An 18,414-nucleotide genomic window follows, 5' to 3' on the forward strand; every position below is an offset into this window, starting at 1 on the left:
TGTCTAACTACTGTATAAACATTTATTGTACCCTTAAACCCCCACATGCCAAATTTGGGTTCATTTTCTTGATTAATTCTCGAGCAGCCCCCCCCCCCCTTAGAGAAGGGGAGGAGTGTCTAACCACCATAGAAACATTGATTCTCGATTAATGTAGAAATTTGTGTTTCATTTGTATGGCAGCCCCCCCTTAGAGAGGGAGGAGGAGTGTCACACCAAGTTTCATGCCGCAGAAGTTAACAGTTGTAGCAAGACGCACTGATTTCTGTGAAAAGTCGAAAAAGTTGCAACAAAAAGAAAAATGTAAAAAAAAAACGAATTTAAATTTTTAAAATATTTTTTTTCATGATGTTTTTTTTCAACAATTTACTTGATAATTTAAAACATAAATAACTTCCTTTCGTAAAATCTTACTTTCACAACTATAAGATCTACAAAATGTTAATTAAAAAACTACGGATGGGTTATATCTATGATATAACCGCAAGGTTGACGTAGGACTGCCGTTGGCTTAGTAATCATTTGTTTTTTTTTTTCAATTAACAGTAATCGCATTTCTAATATTCCTCATTGGGTACGAGATCGCCGTTGCGCAAAGCTGTTGATTAAATATTGATTAAACTAGTGAGTAAATGAAACAATTCACGAATTCAATTGCAAACAAATCCCAATTTTGGTCAATTCATGCATTATGGTTGTTGTTATCGCAGCAAATAGTTATCAACACTTTGCCTAATCATCAAACGGTATGCGTAAAAGTTCAGTGAGCTGGCGGCATGAAGGGGCATGCAGTCTTGAATAACCGAGCCAAAGCGTTGCATTTGTGTCCGCTTTTGTAGACCGTGTTAGCAAAACGCAAAACGCATATGCTATCTAGACCTATTCGAGCGGTTTGGCTCGTCCATAAACTACGCGTTGCGTGAATAATTATGAATCTACAGAAAATACGTGGTGGGACAATTATGCCTAGAATGGCAGTAAAGTTTATGCTGGTTTGAGGAAATAAATAAATAAATACTTTTCTTTCGTTATGTAACTTGTTGAATTTCTCTTTTAAATTAAACAATTTAATTATCAAGCCAGCTTCCTTTAGTTTTAACTAAGTAATACTAAATAGTATTAAGAATATGTTGGTCTAAAATAGATTGACGACAATAAATGAACAAATAAATACATAAATAAATAAATAACTGAAAAGTTATATTTGGGAATTCAAACTGATGTACTGAATAAGTTTTGGAGGTCTTCAAATAGACCTTAAAAATAATTGAACAAAAAGGTTTGGTCAAAATCACCTTGTAATTTTTTATCAATTTTTCATGTTTAAAATAGCTTCCGGCATCCGAAATGACAGATTCGGAATACGTTTTAAATCCCGTCAGACTATTTCAGCCACTTGAGTTGGTTTGTTGAACGAATGCTTCAGTCAGTTTTTCCGCCAGTTCGAAAGCTAATTTTCTGACTTCCGTCATGGACTTCCCATAGAATTTTAATTTTATTTTATAATTCAACTATAAAATAATAAAATATTTTTTTCTGGCAATAAACAGGAGAGGTGGCCTTCACATGTCAAACTTGGCTCTATTTTCTTGTGTCTATCGTGTTTCTGTGATATCTGATGAACGCGTAATAAAAATATCACAGTTTCATGATAAGATTGAACTAAATCTTCGAATATTTTTCTATAGAATATTTTTCTATATAATATTTTTTTTCAATGATTTTTTTCCAAAAAAATCTTTGATAATTTTTAATGAAAACCAAAATAATTTTCTACATTCCATTCAAAGAAAAAAAAATTTTTGTAAGTCTGATAGATTTTTTTTTTTAGTTTCGGAAAGTCTTAACTTAAAAACTATAAGATCAGAGTTGGTCAGAGAATGAAATGTAGGAAATTACCTAGGTTTTCATTAAAAATTATCAGAGTATTTTTTGGAAAGAAATTTCATTGAAAAAAAATATTTTGGAAATTAAAATTCATTTTTCTCGAAAACATATGCTTTTAAAATTCTGAAAAAAATAGATATAAATAGCACTTAAAATTTCCAACAAGTTCCCCATACATCGGACGATGGGCACATTCACATGGAAAGAGTTGTTCGAACAACTTTTTAATGTTTTTTCTTTGAAAAAATAGTATTAATGTTTAATTCGTAAAATTTTTATGTATAAATTATCGCAATTTACATGCTCTGCTAACTTTTCTCTGTTTAGAAACATGTCAAGAACATGTCAAACGTGAGAATTTACACTCAAATATGTTACGAGCAAAACATTATTTTTTTCAGATACTTACAGATTCTTGGTTTTTAAAAGTTTCAAAAGCCTGTAGAAATACAGATCATTTTGTATATATAGTAACCATAATGGCGTCATGTTTGGACTTGTTTGTTTTGTTTTGCTTCCTGCAGTGTATATTTCCTAATTGAAGTTGGTATTTTTATAATTTGAAGACTTACCTTGGTAAGATGATTCTAGTTGTGTCAACGAACAGATTAGAGGAAAAAAAGGATGCCAAAGCTTTCAATCAACAGAAGGAGCAAATATGTGACAGATAAGAGATTGATCGATCGAGGTCGTCACCCCTTTTCTGCATTCCGACGGATTTCCATTTCGTACGAAACCCTTATTTCGTTCGAGTTATAATTTCGCTTTTCCTATTTCGAACGTTTTGCCCATTTAATGCAAAAAAAAAACTCGAACGGAATACAGAATGGGATTTTATCAATTCATTCGAAATATTTCGAATCGATCTAAATACAGAATAGGGGTGCGTGTCAGATTCTATCAGCTGAACGACGGGACGTGATGTTGGCTTCGGGATCGTCATCAGTATTTTGGGGGGCACAACAAAAAGACACGTAATTCAAATGACATTTGGAATTGTTTTAGTTTTTATTTAAATTGGAATTCATAAATATATATATAACATCGAAGATTTTTTTGTTTTGTTATTTTGCGTTTACTTTTGAGGTCTTCATAAAACAGTATCTTTCTTCCATCATCTTTGTCTTCACTTAAAAGGTACGGAACTTACATCGACTTGTTTTTGTGTGTGAGTGTTGCTTAGTTGCTTGTTGCTGTTGCTTGCTAGCAATATGCATGTGTATAACTTTACAAAGTTTCCTTAGTTTGTTCTGTCGCTGCTTGTGTTTTTTTTTAGTTTCAAGTTGCTTACTTACATTGCTATTTAGTAGTTTGTGTCTTAGCCTTTGGAGAGAGAGAGTATAAAATGCATTCATAATCTAGACGGGGAAAAAACTATGTACAGAGTATTGACCAAATGCTTGTCGCTTTTCGGAGAAAGGCGAACAAACTTGAACTGGACGTGTTTTGGATTTGATTTAATCGATATTTGAAGTCATCGAATGGGACACAGAACTGGGTAAGAAACGATAATCTCTCTACAAAATAGAAATTTACAGGTTGTTTTCGTTTTTGTACAGGTTCCCTGTCGCCTTCTGAGAGAATTGACTTGAGCGAAAGGGAAGCACACTTGACTACTTAATTATAAAGTTTATAAATTACTATACATCAACACGCGCGCTACTCGCACCACAAAATAGATAATTTGCCCAAGCATTTGTGTTCCTCTCAGTTGAAAGGATCGTTGCTAGTGTTTTTTTTTGTTATTGTTGTTTTCTTTATGTTTTTGGGAAGGTACAAAGAGAATACGAGAGCAAATTAATTACATTCGCGGCTCTGCCGCACCGCGTTTTTCGCTTCTCGCAAAACGCGAGAAGGAAGAATTTGCGAATAAAAAGATTTTAACCGCTCATTGGACCTTAATTTAGTTTTTATTCATCATTTTCTCTGCGTTCGCTCTCCTCTCGGAGACTGTTCGCGCTGGTTACTAAGCTGGTTAGTGGAATTGTTGTTTTTTTTTCTCTCGCTCCTTTAGAAAGCAGAAAAACCCTGACGGCAAAGCACACCATCATAGGCGGCTGTGAAAGATGATTAATGGAAATATAAATAAATTTAATTACATTTTACAATTGTTAATTTCACCGCTTTAATGGGGTACTCTTCCATGCATGTGCGGGTAAGTGTCAGAACGCCACAAGCTTCGCAAGCCTTCTGTCCCACAGAAAGAAAGAAAACCTTTCTGCTTTCGGTTAATGTATTATTTCTCATCTCTTTCTCTCGCTGACAATCGTAGGAACATAAATAAATCATGACATAATTTAATAGTTTTTAGCTCTTTCTGTGTTTCGTACGTTTGCCTCTCGAACAAGGAAAAAAAACTAAAGCTTTTGTATATTGGCACTCGAGTGGAGGGGTTTTTGTTTCTTCATCGACCTAAAACACACGCACACACGGCTTTTTTTTGTGTCTCTCGCGGCATAACACTTAAAACATAGCGAAATATTAAAATAATGAAAAAAGTTAACTTAAAAAGAAAAACGAAACATGCCGCGCGCGATCGATGGCTTGGCGACTTCGGCACAGATGAAAAGGAACGTCACAAAAATCTCACATTTTTGACAGATTGCGTCGGGGAATGGCAACACAAAAGCAGGCCAAATCCAATGCAACCCATAGGAAGGTAAACAATAGCACTGACACTGACAGCTACGTGATGCAGTTATTTGAAGAGCCCAATTTGTTGCTGGTGTTGCTGTTGTTGTTGTTGCTGATGCTGTTGCTGCTGCTGCTGGTGGTGGTGGAGTTGCTGTTGATTGTGGTGGTGATGATGGTGATGAACTGTATAATTGTTCATCATCATGTTGTACGTGGCGGCTGCCGCTGCTGCTGCCGCCGTCGTCGATGCCACTGGGGAGGTACAATTATTGTTATTGTTGTTTTCGTTCGATTCGTTGCCACCGTGTGACGCAGGATTAACGTCACCGTAACTACTGCTGCTACCGCCGCTACTGCTGCTTCCGCCTCCTGCGTGGTTCAGATGATGATGATGGGGGTGGTGATGATGATAGGCAGACTTTACGCTCGAATAGGCCGCCGCATAATTGGACGCTAGCTCTGGGTTGATGTGGTACACTTGGGCCTGTGATTGAGGTAGTAGATTGCTGTTTGCGTTGGAGCTGATACGCTGCTGATGTCCGCTGGCACCATTATCGTTGTTAAGTAGGCTATGACTGTTGGCGTACTCTTCCAACTTCACTAGGCTATTGCTAACTTCGCTATTCAAATTATTGTTGTTGATGTTGCTTCTGCGTTCCGCAGTCGTGTCACAACCAAGACTACTACTGCTGCTGCTGCCTGGATTAACGCCGCTACTGGTCGTCGAGGTAGAGAATATATTGGAGCGACCCTGTAAACCACTGTCGCAGTACGGATTGTGGAATAAATTCTTGCTGGGATTACTGGCGTCCGGTAGGAACGCACTCTGGAAATACGACGTGGGATGAGGATAACTCATAGTTGTCGACTGGTAGCCCGCACTTTGTCCGTAGTCCCCCGTCCCGAAAAGCGATTTTCCCGTACCCTCGTAACCTTTCTCCTGCTTGATTTGGGGCATTCTGATGTTGGCATTGATATCTTCCTGCTGAAAACTAGCTTTCCGCTTCTTCAATTTGGGAACCGTCAATTGCTCGCCTTTGTCCTCCACCTCCAGCTGTCTCTTCCCACTGCCCTCGATCTTCCCAACCTTTGTCTCTTCCTTCTTCATCTTCGCTTCCACATCCTTCTCGCTCTTCTTGGCAATCTTTTTCGCCTTATTCTCATGAGTCTTCACGTGCTTCGCCAGATGATCACTTCGCATGAACTTCTTGGCGCAGATACTGCACGCGAATCGCTTCTCGCCCGTGTGCGTCCTGTAGTGCCTCTGCAGCTCGTCGGACCGGGTAAACCGCTTCCCGCAGAACAACCACTTGCACAGGAACGGCCGCTCGCCGGTGTGCCACCGAAGGTGGGCCTTCAGGTGGCTCGTTTTGCCGTAGATCTTCTCGCAGCCCGGAATGTGGCAGATGTGTTGCCGCTTACCTTTCTCATCCGGCCCCACGACCGGTGGCAGTCCGGACAGTTCGTTGATGCAGTTCGGGCAGGTACAACGGGCACAGCGTCGCTGTGCCTGCGTCTGGTGCGAATAATCTTCCAGCTTGAGGCCGTAGGCCTCCCCAGGCCAGGCCTGGTACATCGGTTCCTGGGCAAACCAGGGATTACCGGTCATGTTGTTGTAGTAGCTAGCCGCCGGGTACTGGTAGGACGGGTAGTGCATCTGTTGGGATCTGCAGGAGATAGAAAAGAGCGCGAAAAGAATCCAGTTAGTTTGATGTTTCAAGCATGGATGGGAAGTTTGTCTATGTTTCCCCCTGGGAAATCACACTTACCTAGCGCTCATCTCGAAAGCGGCTGCTGTGGCAGGGCTCTGCTGCACCATCGCGCCGAAACCGTACGCGGTCGTGGCGGCTGCGGCTACGGCGGCGGCGGCTGCCGCACTCGTTACGTCCGGACTGGCGGCGTTCGAGCCACCCCCGCAGGTTGTGCTGAAGCTGCTGCTGGCTGTGCTAGCGCCAGCACCGCCTCCACCGTTCGAGGAGGCGATCGATTGCGTTGGGGAAAGTCCAGCGGAGCCGAGGGATGCTACCGAACCGAGACTGCTCACCGAGGAGGGCTGCGGTGGATACTGGTAGGGCAGGATGTTCAGAGGTGATAGCTGATAGTGAAGAAAAGAGAGGAATACATATTTGGGATTAATTCAGGCTTGTTTTCGTTTGTTTTATGTACATTTTATTTTCAAATGAAAAGCTCTTTCCCCTTTGGGACATTCACAATCAGCAGAATGACAGTGTGTATTCCAGAAGTCTAGCAGATATTCCGAGTGATGAGGAACATTGGAGCGCGTCGAAACTTATTGGATAGAGAGACGTATCGCAAAAAGTAAGAAACGTAGGGTATTAGATCGAGTAGGTTTTATTATAGGGTAAAAAAAACACAGGTATGGTATGCAAACAATTCGCCCGATTTAACCACAAGCGTGATATGGCCGGCATCTTCCCTTGATCCCAGTCCACTTGACGCAGTATGGATCAGTCAAAGAAGGTTTTGGTCAACATTTGGGATCAAATCCCTCAAGACATGGTACAAGCCGTCTGTGACGGATTCGCAAAAACATTTGTGCAATGTTTTCAAAGAAAATGTATGAATTCGTAATGAATTCAATTGACAAACAATTGACAATTGACAACGCACAACCTCACGTTACTTAGAAACTGAGAAACATTAAAAAGAAAAGTCCTATACCATCAGACATATTCTGCCCTCCGATTATTGCTTTTTTTACTTTCGATGGCACATTGTCTGACTGGTCATGGTTCATATGAAGACATCAATAATTGCTTGATTCGTGGATAGCATCAACATACGGAGGCTTTTACCATAACGTTACATCAGCCCGGATTTAACCGATTCGACAAATTGTGCCATAAAAAGACTGATAACTAATCAGATAGTGTGACATATACGAGGAAGTGTCAATTTGATCATTTTAAATCCATTCGCTGCTGTGTTTACACAATTCACGACCATCTTAATACTTTTCTTCTGGGGGTATCGTTATTAACAATGATTTTAGTTAGAGCGCGCCAATTGAGCTCATCAAACTGTAAGTTGGTTCGATCTCAATTTAGTTAGAATTTTTCTAAACGAATATCGATGTTGTTACGAAGTTATATTCGACTTCAAACTGAGTTAAAGTTATTATTCAAAACGCCAAAAACCGTAAAAATGTTTTGTAAAAAATATGATTTGAGGAAAACATGATATGAGCATTCAGTATCAGAAATTTTCAAAAGTATTGAAGTTTAAGAACGACCGGAGCAATTGAACTTATGAAATTTCAACCATGTATTTTTTCACATGAACAGTTAGACAGAGAGCATTAAAACCACTACCTCATAAATGACGTAAGAAGGTCCATCGAAAATATCCTTGGACTGTTCTATGTTTCGAATTGTTCAGAAGAGTTGAAGTTCCTCTGATTACATCAATATATCTACGTTCGAAAGGATTCGAGCGAAAACGAGAATGTCATCTGTCTTGTCTTCGAACATTTTCGAATCGAGTCGTTCGAACGAAAGTCAAATACGACCGTAAACAAGTATAGAGCTGATTAAGGTCGGCGGTGACGTACCAATTTTTTGAGTTTCTTAACTTTTTCGAACACCTAAACTTATGTTTTTCGAGGACCCAACCCAAAATGACACCTTAAATGGCCATCAATCTTTAGGCGTGTGAATTTAATGACTCTGGATCTTCGCTGCTGCCTGAGAAACAGAATGAGGCTCTAGAACAACGAAAATACGAACTTGATCCGCTCAAGGTATGCGTGGAAAAGTAAGCTACACTTAAAAATTGGAAAAAAAAAATCTTACAGATGAACATACCAAGGCTTGCAGCCTCCATGTTAGAAAGTGACATCGAAATTTTGTTACAAACGTATTCACGTTTGTCAACCGAGTCGTGTTGACAGTGTGAACATTTTTCTTATTGAAATACATAATTGATCTATAATCCAATCAATAATTCGAATCAACTTAAGTGTTTCGTTGGAATTTAGAGTATTTAAATTTCTCTGCACAAGTTAAATGTTCTGTTGATAGGTGGTCTTCGTGTGAGGTGGCCGAGTCACTAAACAAATGAATCCTAGAATCATGCATTGACAGTAATGTAAATGGTTGTTTTTTTCAAGCCTGGAGACGAATGAAAATTTAGAACCAATAAAAAACTTCTGTTTTTAAACTAGAAATATATTATTTTGCACACCTTTAATAGACAGCGTATTTCGACATGATCTACCTTGTGTCACGCGACCGCTGTAGAGAATTACTGTTGTTTCACCGATAACTCTTCCACCTTCACCATGAGTGACACTCTATGTTGTAGGTGAAAAGGTCAATGGAGAAAAATACAAATATTTTGATCCCAAACTTCTGAAAGCACCGCTCCGAACAAAGATTGACGTATACTTCTGTGCCCACCAGACGTCAGTTTAACACCGACGCCAAATACGTTATGAAGCAACTCCAAAAAGGTGAAAAAATAATTATTTGATTTTATTTTAATTCACATATGCGTTCAACTAAACCAATCAAAATTTGTTCGGCGCGTAAAATTGAGACCACAGAATCTGTTGGATATGCCCGTGATTGTTACGTTTTGCATTCTGTCGGTTGTGTATCTATTCTTTTCTGTTGATCAATGTTGGATAAATGAGTTGAAATCGATTTCCTAAATTTGGCCGCTATCAGGCTGAAAGGTCAATCTTCAAAATAACGACGATTCTACACCTTCATACTGCTTTTTAAGAGGTTATTAGAGCCGCCAGTTGGTTGGCGAGGAATCAGTCACAATTCAGGACATGAAACAATTATCATGAAGCGAACCGTGGTTTCATGTTGGAAATTGTCATCAAAAATAATGGGTGGGATATAACCGCAAGGTTGACGTGGGGCTACCTTAGCTTAGCAATCATTTGTTTGTATTGATAGTAAAAAGATTGTATTATGCCATGTGAAGTCGGAAGAATTATCAAACGAATATTTTATTTTACATTTCCCTCTGAAGTTTGCATCTCTCAAGTGCACGTACTTCTCGAACCGCGAATTTGCTTCATTTGATGAACTTCAGGCACTCAGTTTCGATTTTGACATGTACGTCGAACACATATTGTTTAATCAATAGGCGTTATCGCAGCAAATGGTTATCAACATTCTGCCTAATCATCAAATGGTATGGGTAGAAATTCAGTGAGCAGAAGATATGAAGTCATATCCTTCAATGCAATCTTGAATAACCGATCCAAAGCGCTGTGGTCGTACCCGCTTTTGTAATCCGTGTTGGGAAAACAATTTTCGGAGTGCAAAAAAACATGCGGGTGCAGAAGTACCCTCGGCTTGCATGAATCAACAACTTCAACTTCTACTTTTTGTACTATAGAGGCTTCAAACATGAAAGTTCATTCGCCTCTAGTGTCTGCACGATTTCCCAGGTTCTTACGTTTAGGAGACCGTTTTAAGGAAACATATTCTAGTCTGCAAGCGGGTACAAAAGTACTCGCAGTTTGCATTTATTTACAAAGCCGATTTTTCCCAGACATCTTGATTTTGAATTCTGTTGAGGAAACACATTTCAGTCGGAACAAAAATGCCCCCAACTTACATGTATTTGCAATGCCAATTTCCCACGCTCCTTGGATTTGAAGACTGTGTTAACGAAACCCATTTCAGTCGAAACAAACCTTCATGTGTTTGCAATGCTGATTTCTCCAACGCTGCTTGGTTTTGAAGTCTGTGTTGGGGAACACATTTCGGTGAGAACATAAGATCCCACACTTTCATGTATTTGCAATGCCGATTTCCCCAAGGCTGCTTGATTTTGATGGATGTGTTAGGAAAACTGTAAATCGGGCCAATCAAAACGAAGCAGTTAGGGCGTTTAGATTACGCAAGCGATCAAGAACACTTGAACGCTATCGGTTTCAATCGGTAAGCGGTAAGCGGTAATGTAACTCAATAGTTGTAAACAGAAAACTAATCAGCGCGATGCATGCGAAAAATTGCAATAACAATAACAATTACGAAAAATGCTAGCGGAATCATTACAGTCAGTTGTTGCATTTTTGAAATGCTCTAAACATTCATTATCGACAAAGGAAATGAAATGGATGATAAAATGTTTCATTATATCATCAGTCGAGAAGTAGTAACCTTGTTTGAAATAGAAATCACTGCATTTTGTATAACGTCTCAATCTTTTAGCAGATTTTATTACAGTAGAAAATTTGTCATAAACATATTTTTTCAGTGCTTTGATGTTTAACGTGTACCACGGTGTTAAAAAAAAGCACAGAACGTGGTAAAAGATTTTTATAGAAATGAAGTAGCCGAATGACAACATTGGGTGGTTCAGGAAACCTTGGGATACTCTCACATTTTAAGGAACTAGAATACATGTAGTAATATGCGTTTGTTCCATCAAACAAAATTAAATGTCTTTTTCCAAATACAGGTCGGACTCGATTATATGTAATCGCAATTCCACTTTCAGCGTTAATTTTCGAATCCAATCCATAATCCAATCACAAAAAAAGCTATTTTTCTATTAATGTTTGACATTCATACATTTATGAAAAAAATGTTTTCTTGAGATTCGATTATGTATAGGATTTGAAAATAATTGTTGAAAAAAAAAATGGTCGACTATATATAATCGAGTCCGACCTGTACGGAAAATACAGAAACTTAGTGTGAGGTGTATGAATATTTTTTCAATTCGAATGACAGATTTTTCGGAAAATATCAAATAAAATGAATGGGGGGTCTTCGTAGCCACTTGGTTACGCGTTCGCTTACTAAGCGATCGATCGTGAGTTCAAACTCAGGGCCCTCAATTGACCATCTTTGTGTTGTTATAGAATAATTACGTCCACGCAACCATCATCAGCTATGGAGATCGATCCACGGTGGAACAAAGATCGATTCATCCATACAACTGCTCTGCTCTGCAAGAAACATCGGGCTGCTGTTCTATAAATAACCCAACAATGATCAATATCAACTGTCTCCGCTGTCCGGTCTGCTGAACAATGGAAGAACAGATAGAATACCCTTACGCCGAAATGGCTACTAGAGTGTAATTTACCATAATGTAATGGAACAGAAAACCTAACGCCTAAATGGCTACCACTTCTACTGTGTAATTTACAATTTATAGAAACATAAACATATGTACATGTGCACGATAAAAACCCGGCTATGTTACAGATAAAATGCTATTGAGCCTGATAAATAAATAAATGGGATAAAAAAAAATAAAATGAATGCAATTAATTACTTGTTAATCGTCCACTGATGATCTTTGGAAGTCACAGTTCATTATAATGATGAATTAGGCTATTCACTCTGTTTATATTTTCGATTAGAAAGTCAAAGCTTTAAAAAATAAAGACAAACGTGAAATTCCACAAATGTAATGTTATTTTGCTGAAAATTTTGAAAGCCTCGCAAGTAATTTCTCACCAAGAAGCGCGAGCCTGCTAACAATTATGATATCTCAAAATAAATAGGATATCTGGGTTCATTCTATTCCTTTTTCAGAGTGGGAGATTTACAGTAACGGCGAGTGACTAAGTGACCTTGCTTTTCAATCAACAATGGTGTGTGTCAGTTTTCTATAGTTTCCATCGGCTTCGTTCAACAAAAAACTTTGAACCTCAAATGTAATTTTCGCGCAATACGGCGCATTAGTAGTAGTGATCGCTTCATACATAGCTGACTACGTTAGCCCTGTCGCGCTTGAAGATGCAGATAAGTATTTGAATGACGGCGGGTTAAGATGAAAAGTCACCGGAACCGGAATCATTCCGAATATCCGGAAAGTATGTGTGTCTACCTTTTAATGGATTGAAACTTGGGATGTTGGTTGAAAATCTACTTTTTTAAGTAAAAATGCAGATGGAAGAATCGTTTCCAGGGTCGAACAATATGTAAACATTGAGAAGCGATCCAAAGTTAATCGAGCTATGGTCGTTTCCCTGGAACAAGCTTTAGTGGAAGATTCTGAATGTGCACAACTATGCCAACCATTCAAAACATGTAGTGAGAAAGCTCATTCTTCCTAATTTATCATTAAGTATCTTTCTACGGGTGTGAAATGAGTGAAGGACAAAATTAGCCGCTCCTGGAAGCCATTTGAAATTAACTTGATTGCATAATATTATTTATAATATCGTAAAAGGAAGTTGAATGCATGATGTAGTGATGCATTTGTTATAATAAACAACATTAAATGGCTTTTGACGAATCGAAGCAGATACTTACTACATTAGAACGTGAATTTTTATGAATATTTTCTAATTCAAGTGACCTTTCGGAAATAAATTACTGGGATTCCTCACGAAGAATGACAAACGTGTTGACAATTCTATTCCATTTTCAGAATGTAAGATGCGGATTAACAAACATACAGCGTGTATTCAGAATAAGATGGAAGAAAGGGAAATTCTCAATAAACTTTGCTGGTATATAACTTCTTTAAATTACATCCGATTTCAATACCTTGTGCACCTAGTGTAAACATTAGAAATTCACTACAGTTTTATGATGTGACACCAATCTGGCCCCAGAGATCATCAGAGTTTCCGAAGAGCTTGTGTGAATTACATATTTTGTCATGGATTTTAACATAGAATGTAAGTGGAAAATTTATATTTTACTAACTCTACAGATGGAAGAGTGATTTCCATTATGAATTATGATACGAAAATATCCAAAATCAATCGAATTATGATACAAGCTCGGATAGAGGATTCAAAATGAGTCAAAATGAGCTGTTCGACTGCTACTCTCAATTATTTTTCACGGAAAATATATCTAGAGGTATGAAATGGGATAATGACAACATTTACCGCTCCCGGAAGTCCGATTTCCTCACATTTGAAAGCAACATGAATGCATGCTATTGTAGGGGATTTTTTCAACCACGAAAATGCAAGATGTGCTTCTACCTACCAAAACAGAGAATTAGTGCAGCATTTTCTAATAATTCAATGTGAATTAGATGGACATTCACTAGCTGCACAATGAGCAATTTTAAAGTGTTAAAGATGCCATTCTATGATAAAAAAAAACCGGGGAATGGCAATTTTTCCAACTCATTGATGTGTATGGCTCACGATGGTATTTTAGTTCTGTGTTTAGAAGAGTTCGATCGATGACACGCGGTTCACTCGAGATTAGAAAGAGAAACTATGTAGGGATTGGGGACGAAAATAACTACAACTTGATTAATTTTGGACCGATTCTGAATGTTTCAATATCATTCGGCTATGGAAATGGTTTTTTCATTCTTCCATGTGTTATTACTAAAATATAGATTTTCTACCGGCATCAACAATGAGAATCCATTGTACGATAGGCAAGCTAGGATGTACGGGTTATCTCGATAACGTAGGTAATAATAATGATCACCCACCACGGTAGCAAATTTTCAGTTGAATGGTATAAAAACCATTCGGAATGGTTCGATATTTGACGCAGCTACAACACATAAAAGTTGACCACAAATTGGTCCATTTACCCTGTGTTTCTTTTTTTTTCAAAAGCAATGTTATAAGCAAATAGTGCTTTCTAGATGCTTCATTTAGTATTTCTCGTCAGGTAATTAAAGAATTATAGTTTACCAAAATATAAGAGACCTCCTTATAGTTTACCAAAATATAAGAGAGAATTATAGGCACCAAAATATAAGAGACCTCCTCAGAGCAATGTATTCAGATTAAAAAGTAGAAAAAGATACGATTTGAGTCAACGAAAGCGTAAAACTTGTGAATCTTTTTCAGTTCTAACGCCTACTGTGTGCAATCAAATTAAATACATTCTTTCTTATTAAATCAGAAATTATTATTTTACGTTAAATGGGAAGAAGGTGCGAATTCTAAATGATCTAAATGTTCTCATATCATTCGGACTCGGAATATTACTTCTTCTGTCTTCTATCTGTGTCTTTATTGAAGTATAGGTTTATGACTTGTGACAAAGTATCGATTTTGTCGGAACAATGCATCAAGATTTAAAAGTAGAAGAAATGTCTACGAAGTGTTTTTTTTTTTCTAATGGCAAACTGTAGATAAATTTGACCAAATACGATGACCTATTTTTAGTTTTAATCTTAAGTCTAGGTTTTCACTGGAATCACGTATACTTTTCTTTTGAAGGTCAAAACCTCAAAATTTCAACAAAAGCTATAAGTTCGAGTAATGCAGTGTTTATCAATACTCAATCGATTTTGTGTTTCTTCTATTTTGATTCCAGAATGGAAGTCATAGATGAGCAAACATTTTCAGTTCCTAAATGATTTAAAAAGGAATTTGTATCAATCCCATTTGGAATAAGTTGAAGTCGATTCATCAAAATATCAATACGCATCTGTTGACCAAACTGTCTCGAACGGTCTCATATCAAACAATAACATAAACAATCATTATCTCAAGGACAAAAAAGTATTAAAAAAAAGTACCAACCTGTGCCTGACTGCTATTGTTCCACTGGTGATGGTTGTGATACTGGGTCATAAAACTCGGTGAGGCCATCATCTTGTGGGATCACCGTAAATCTTCAACTGCCTCCGGTCACTAACAAAACTCTGCTCGCAATATTCTGTTCCAAATTTTCGTCAAAAGTATCCTTTGATTTGTACCTTCATTCGTCACTCGCGCAAAAACGCGGCAGCTTAACCTTAATCACTTTAATCCACTAATTAATCGTTTTTCTCGCACCTGCGCTAGCGCACACCTAAATTCGACCCCATACAAAATCCGGTGGGGGTCAAATGTGGGTCCCCACAGATCAGTTCACACAATTTGCACACACGTACACAAGCACACACCCGCACGCACGTCCGAAAGGGCTCCTTGAACGGAACACAGCGCGGATAAAAAAAAACACGCCAAAATCCGGTCACTGGAGAAGGATTAAGCACTATGTAATTCAGGCCGGATAATCTTTTGCACACACCCTGTGTGTCCGGTCCGGGGCCACCGTATTATCTCGTTGCGTTGTAGTTTGGCGCGCGCGGTGTTCCTTCGCAGGGGCCAGCCGAAATTGTCGGTCGATCGGTCGGGGTTATTCCAGCATCGGAGCTCTGTTGCTGCTGCTGCTGCTGCTGCTAGCTTCGACGAGATGCTCTTGATGAGAGAAGCAGAAATTAAACTCTAAACACTATTATTAAGTCCTCTTCTCACTAGCGTTCATTAGGGTACCCGACTGTAGGACCCAGAGGGACGTTTGCACGAGGCAACCAGAGGCACACGCACACGGAAAGGGGGCGACGAAGGCCCACCGAAATATCGATTCGCACACACTCGCGCTACGCTATTCTACGGTGTACCCAAAAGATACCCGAAGTGCGCCCGAACGCGTTGATCCACTACTAACACACTCTTCTGACTCAGCCACGACGACGACGTCGTGCACTCTCTCTCTCCGCTGTTCTGGCTGTTCAAGGCACTCCACGGACACGTCGGTTATTACGCGCCTGCCGCCGTGTTGCCTTCGAAAGTCCAACTGAATACGAAGCGGAGAAAAAACTTATAATTATAGGTTACAGATTGTACGTTTTCCCTACTCATCCGGCAGACGAATTTCAACTGAGATCAATTTTTGATTTTATTTTATTTCTCTAAAAAAACACGACAATCCTGTTTTGCCGAGCAGCAGCGCTCCCTCTCACTCACTCTGTGGGTATCATTTACAGCAACACTACGCCTATGGTGTTGGCTCTCTCGCTCTAGCACACATATGCGCACCAGACAAGATGCTTGAGGATTACCGACAGGCAGCAGAATGTGTGACGACGACGGCCAGGACGAAGGTGACGATGATTCGGGGTTTTTTTTTCGTCTGCCTTCCCTCCTGGCAACCATCCGTTACACTCACACACCAGTCCCAAACGCACACACGTGTGCAAGGATAGGTTTCACACTTGTTTCATCGTAGCTGTGGCGCGAGTGTGTGTGCGTGCAATAATAGCAGGGTCCAATTGTGATAGGCTATATTTAAGCAGGCGTGGCCGACACCCAAACAGTTTATTACCCACACGCATACGCGCATACGCCTGGTGACTCCCGCGAAACATGATATCGCGTCCACTATCTCATCGGCGGCGGACGGTGCTTAGATTCTCATCTCTGTCTCGCTCGCACACCGACGTTTACGTTTGCTTTTCATTTACACTTTACACGATTAAGCACTCTCCAGTGCTAGTAGTAAAAGCGAAGAACGTGTTGTGTTTACGCGAATAAATGATGGCCAAATAATGATGACGGCTGGGTGCACTATCAGCAGCAGCAGCGGCAGCGTTGCCGGAGGATGCTTTGAGCTGCAAAAGGAAGCACTCTGATGTTTTGATTGCCAGCGTAAACATTAATTTTATATGGTGGTACAATATCACTCATTCATCGGTCAGATTCTATCAAGAGCATTTGTAGTGCATAGCAGCTAAGATTATCAAAATCAATCTTTGAAAAAACCCGATTAACCGCTACCTCTCAAATACTTGGCCGAAATCTTGCACATTTTCTTGTTTGATTACTTACTACCACAGTGAATAAACATACGATATTTTTAAAAGGGTCTTTTTTGATAACTTAGCGGGTTTCCATTTTTTGTTTTTACGTCGAAAGTCCTTGAGTCGTTGCCCTGGAATACTTTTCACCAGCGACTGAACAAATGACAATATTTGATAATAGCGGGTGGAATAGTTCCAAGAAATTTTTACCGGGGTGTCAAAGAGACATACCCACAATCCAGTCGACGAAAAAATCATCAAAACAAACTTGGAACAACATTCCCGTCTTGCCTCCCCTTGTCTATCGGTCATTGATCGTAAATACGGAATGATTAACAAAACAAATCGACATTACTGTTTTTTCTCTCCGCTAAACTGTCATCTCACATCTAAACAACAGGATCATACAACTGGTGAGTGTGGAAATTATTTTCGCTTTTATTGATTTGATTATCGATTATTTCATTTCAGATAATCTTCGGCAAAACAAGGTGTAAGAAATTAGCAAGTGTGTAATTTAAATAAAAATTTCATCTCACGAAAAAATTTTCAGGTATTTTCATTGTGTACATTTGATTCAACTGAAACAGGCAAAACAGACGATTATCTTCATTCGTACAGTTTATGCTGCGCCAAGAAGTGCTGAAACTGCGTCGCACAAATTTTCGAGTAGGTTCCGGATAAATCAGGTTAATATTAGTTACGGGAGTGGGCTCATGTGGATTTCCGAGCGAACAAGCATCAAAAAGAAGAGCGATTAAAATGCCTATGCATCACGCATAAGTCAGTGTCATAGATTAGCAAGACAGGTGAGTTATTTAATCAAAAAATCCATTTGCATTAACAAATTTTCAGGTATCCACAAAGTTTACATTTGATTAAAGTGATACAGCATTTTCGCTTTCCATCTTCGATTTGCCCATGTTTAAATTTAATCCATTTTATTTTTTTTTACATTGTTTATAAACAGGTAGCTACTTGTTGCATATAAACCAAACTCGACGATTCAACAGTATCAGAAGAAACATTCATGAAACATTCTGAAACTTTATCGCACCATCCTCCGAGCGATCCGGCAGGTTCCGGATAAATCAAGTCAGAACGACCAGCAAATTGAAGAATTGACGATTAAGACTCGTATGCAACACGCATAAGCCACTGTCATAGATTGACAAAATAGGTGAGAAATTTTATATTCAAGTTTATTAGCATTTTTCAGATTTCGTCTTCGATTTCTTCATGTTTGAATTTATTATGTTTTTGTTTACTTTTAACTATTTACAAAGAATTTAATATGAGGGTTTTAGCGCAACTGCAGCTGGTGATTTTGAACTAAATCTAAATTAATGCCAACATGTACAGTTTAAATCTAATGACTACAGGGAAACT

At 38.8% G+C, this 18,414-nt stretch overlaps 1 protein-coding gene across 1 annotated transcript; it reads right to left on the bottom strand.

Moving 5' to 3' along the window:
• Window positions 1-2,910: 2,910 nt before the first annotated feature.
• LOC129763059 (transcription factor btd-like) lies at window positions 2,911-16,108 on the bottom strand. Its single transcript, XM_055761807.1, has 3 exons — window positions 14,981-16,108; window positions 6,291-6,616; window positions 2,911-6,188 (listed from the first exon to the last, which is right to left on the bottom strand). The coding sequence occupies exons 1-3, from the start codon at window positions 15,050-15,052 to the stop codon at window positions 4,586-4,588; spliced, it is 2,001 nt and encodes a 666-aa protein (XP_055617782.1). The 5' UTR covers window positions 15,053-16,108; the 3' UTR covers window positions 2,911-4,585.
• Between the last annotated feature and the right edge of the window lie 2,306 nt (window positions 16,109-18,414).

The sequence above is a fragment of the Toxorhynchites rutilus genome, chromosome 1, assembly GCF_029784135.1.
Source record: "Toxorhynchites rutilus septentrionalis strain SRP chromosome 1, ASM2978413v1, whole genome shotgun sequence".
In the NCBI taxonomy this organism is placed as follows: Eukaryota; Metazoa; Arthropoda; class Insecta; order Diptera; family Culicidae; genus Toxorhynchites; species Toxorhynchites rutilus.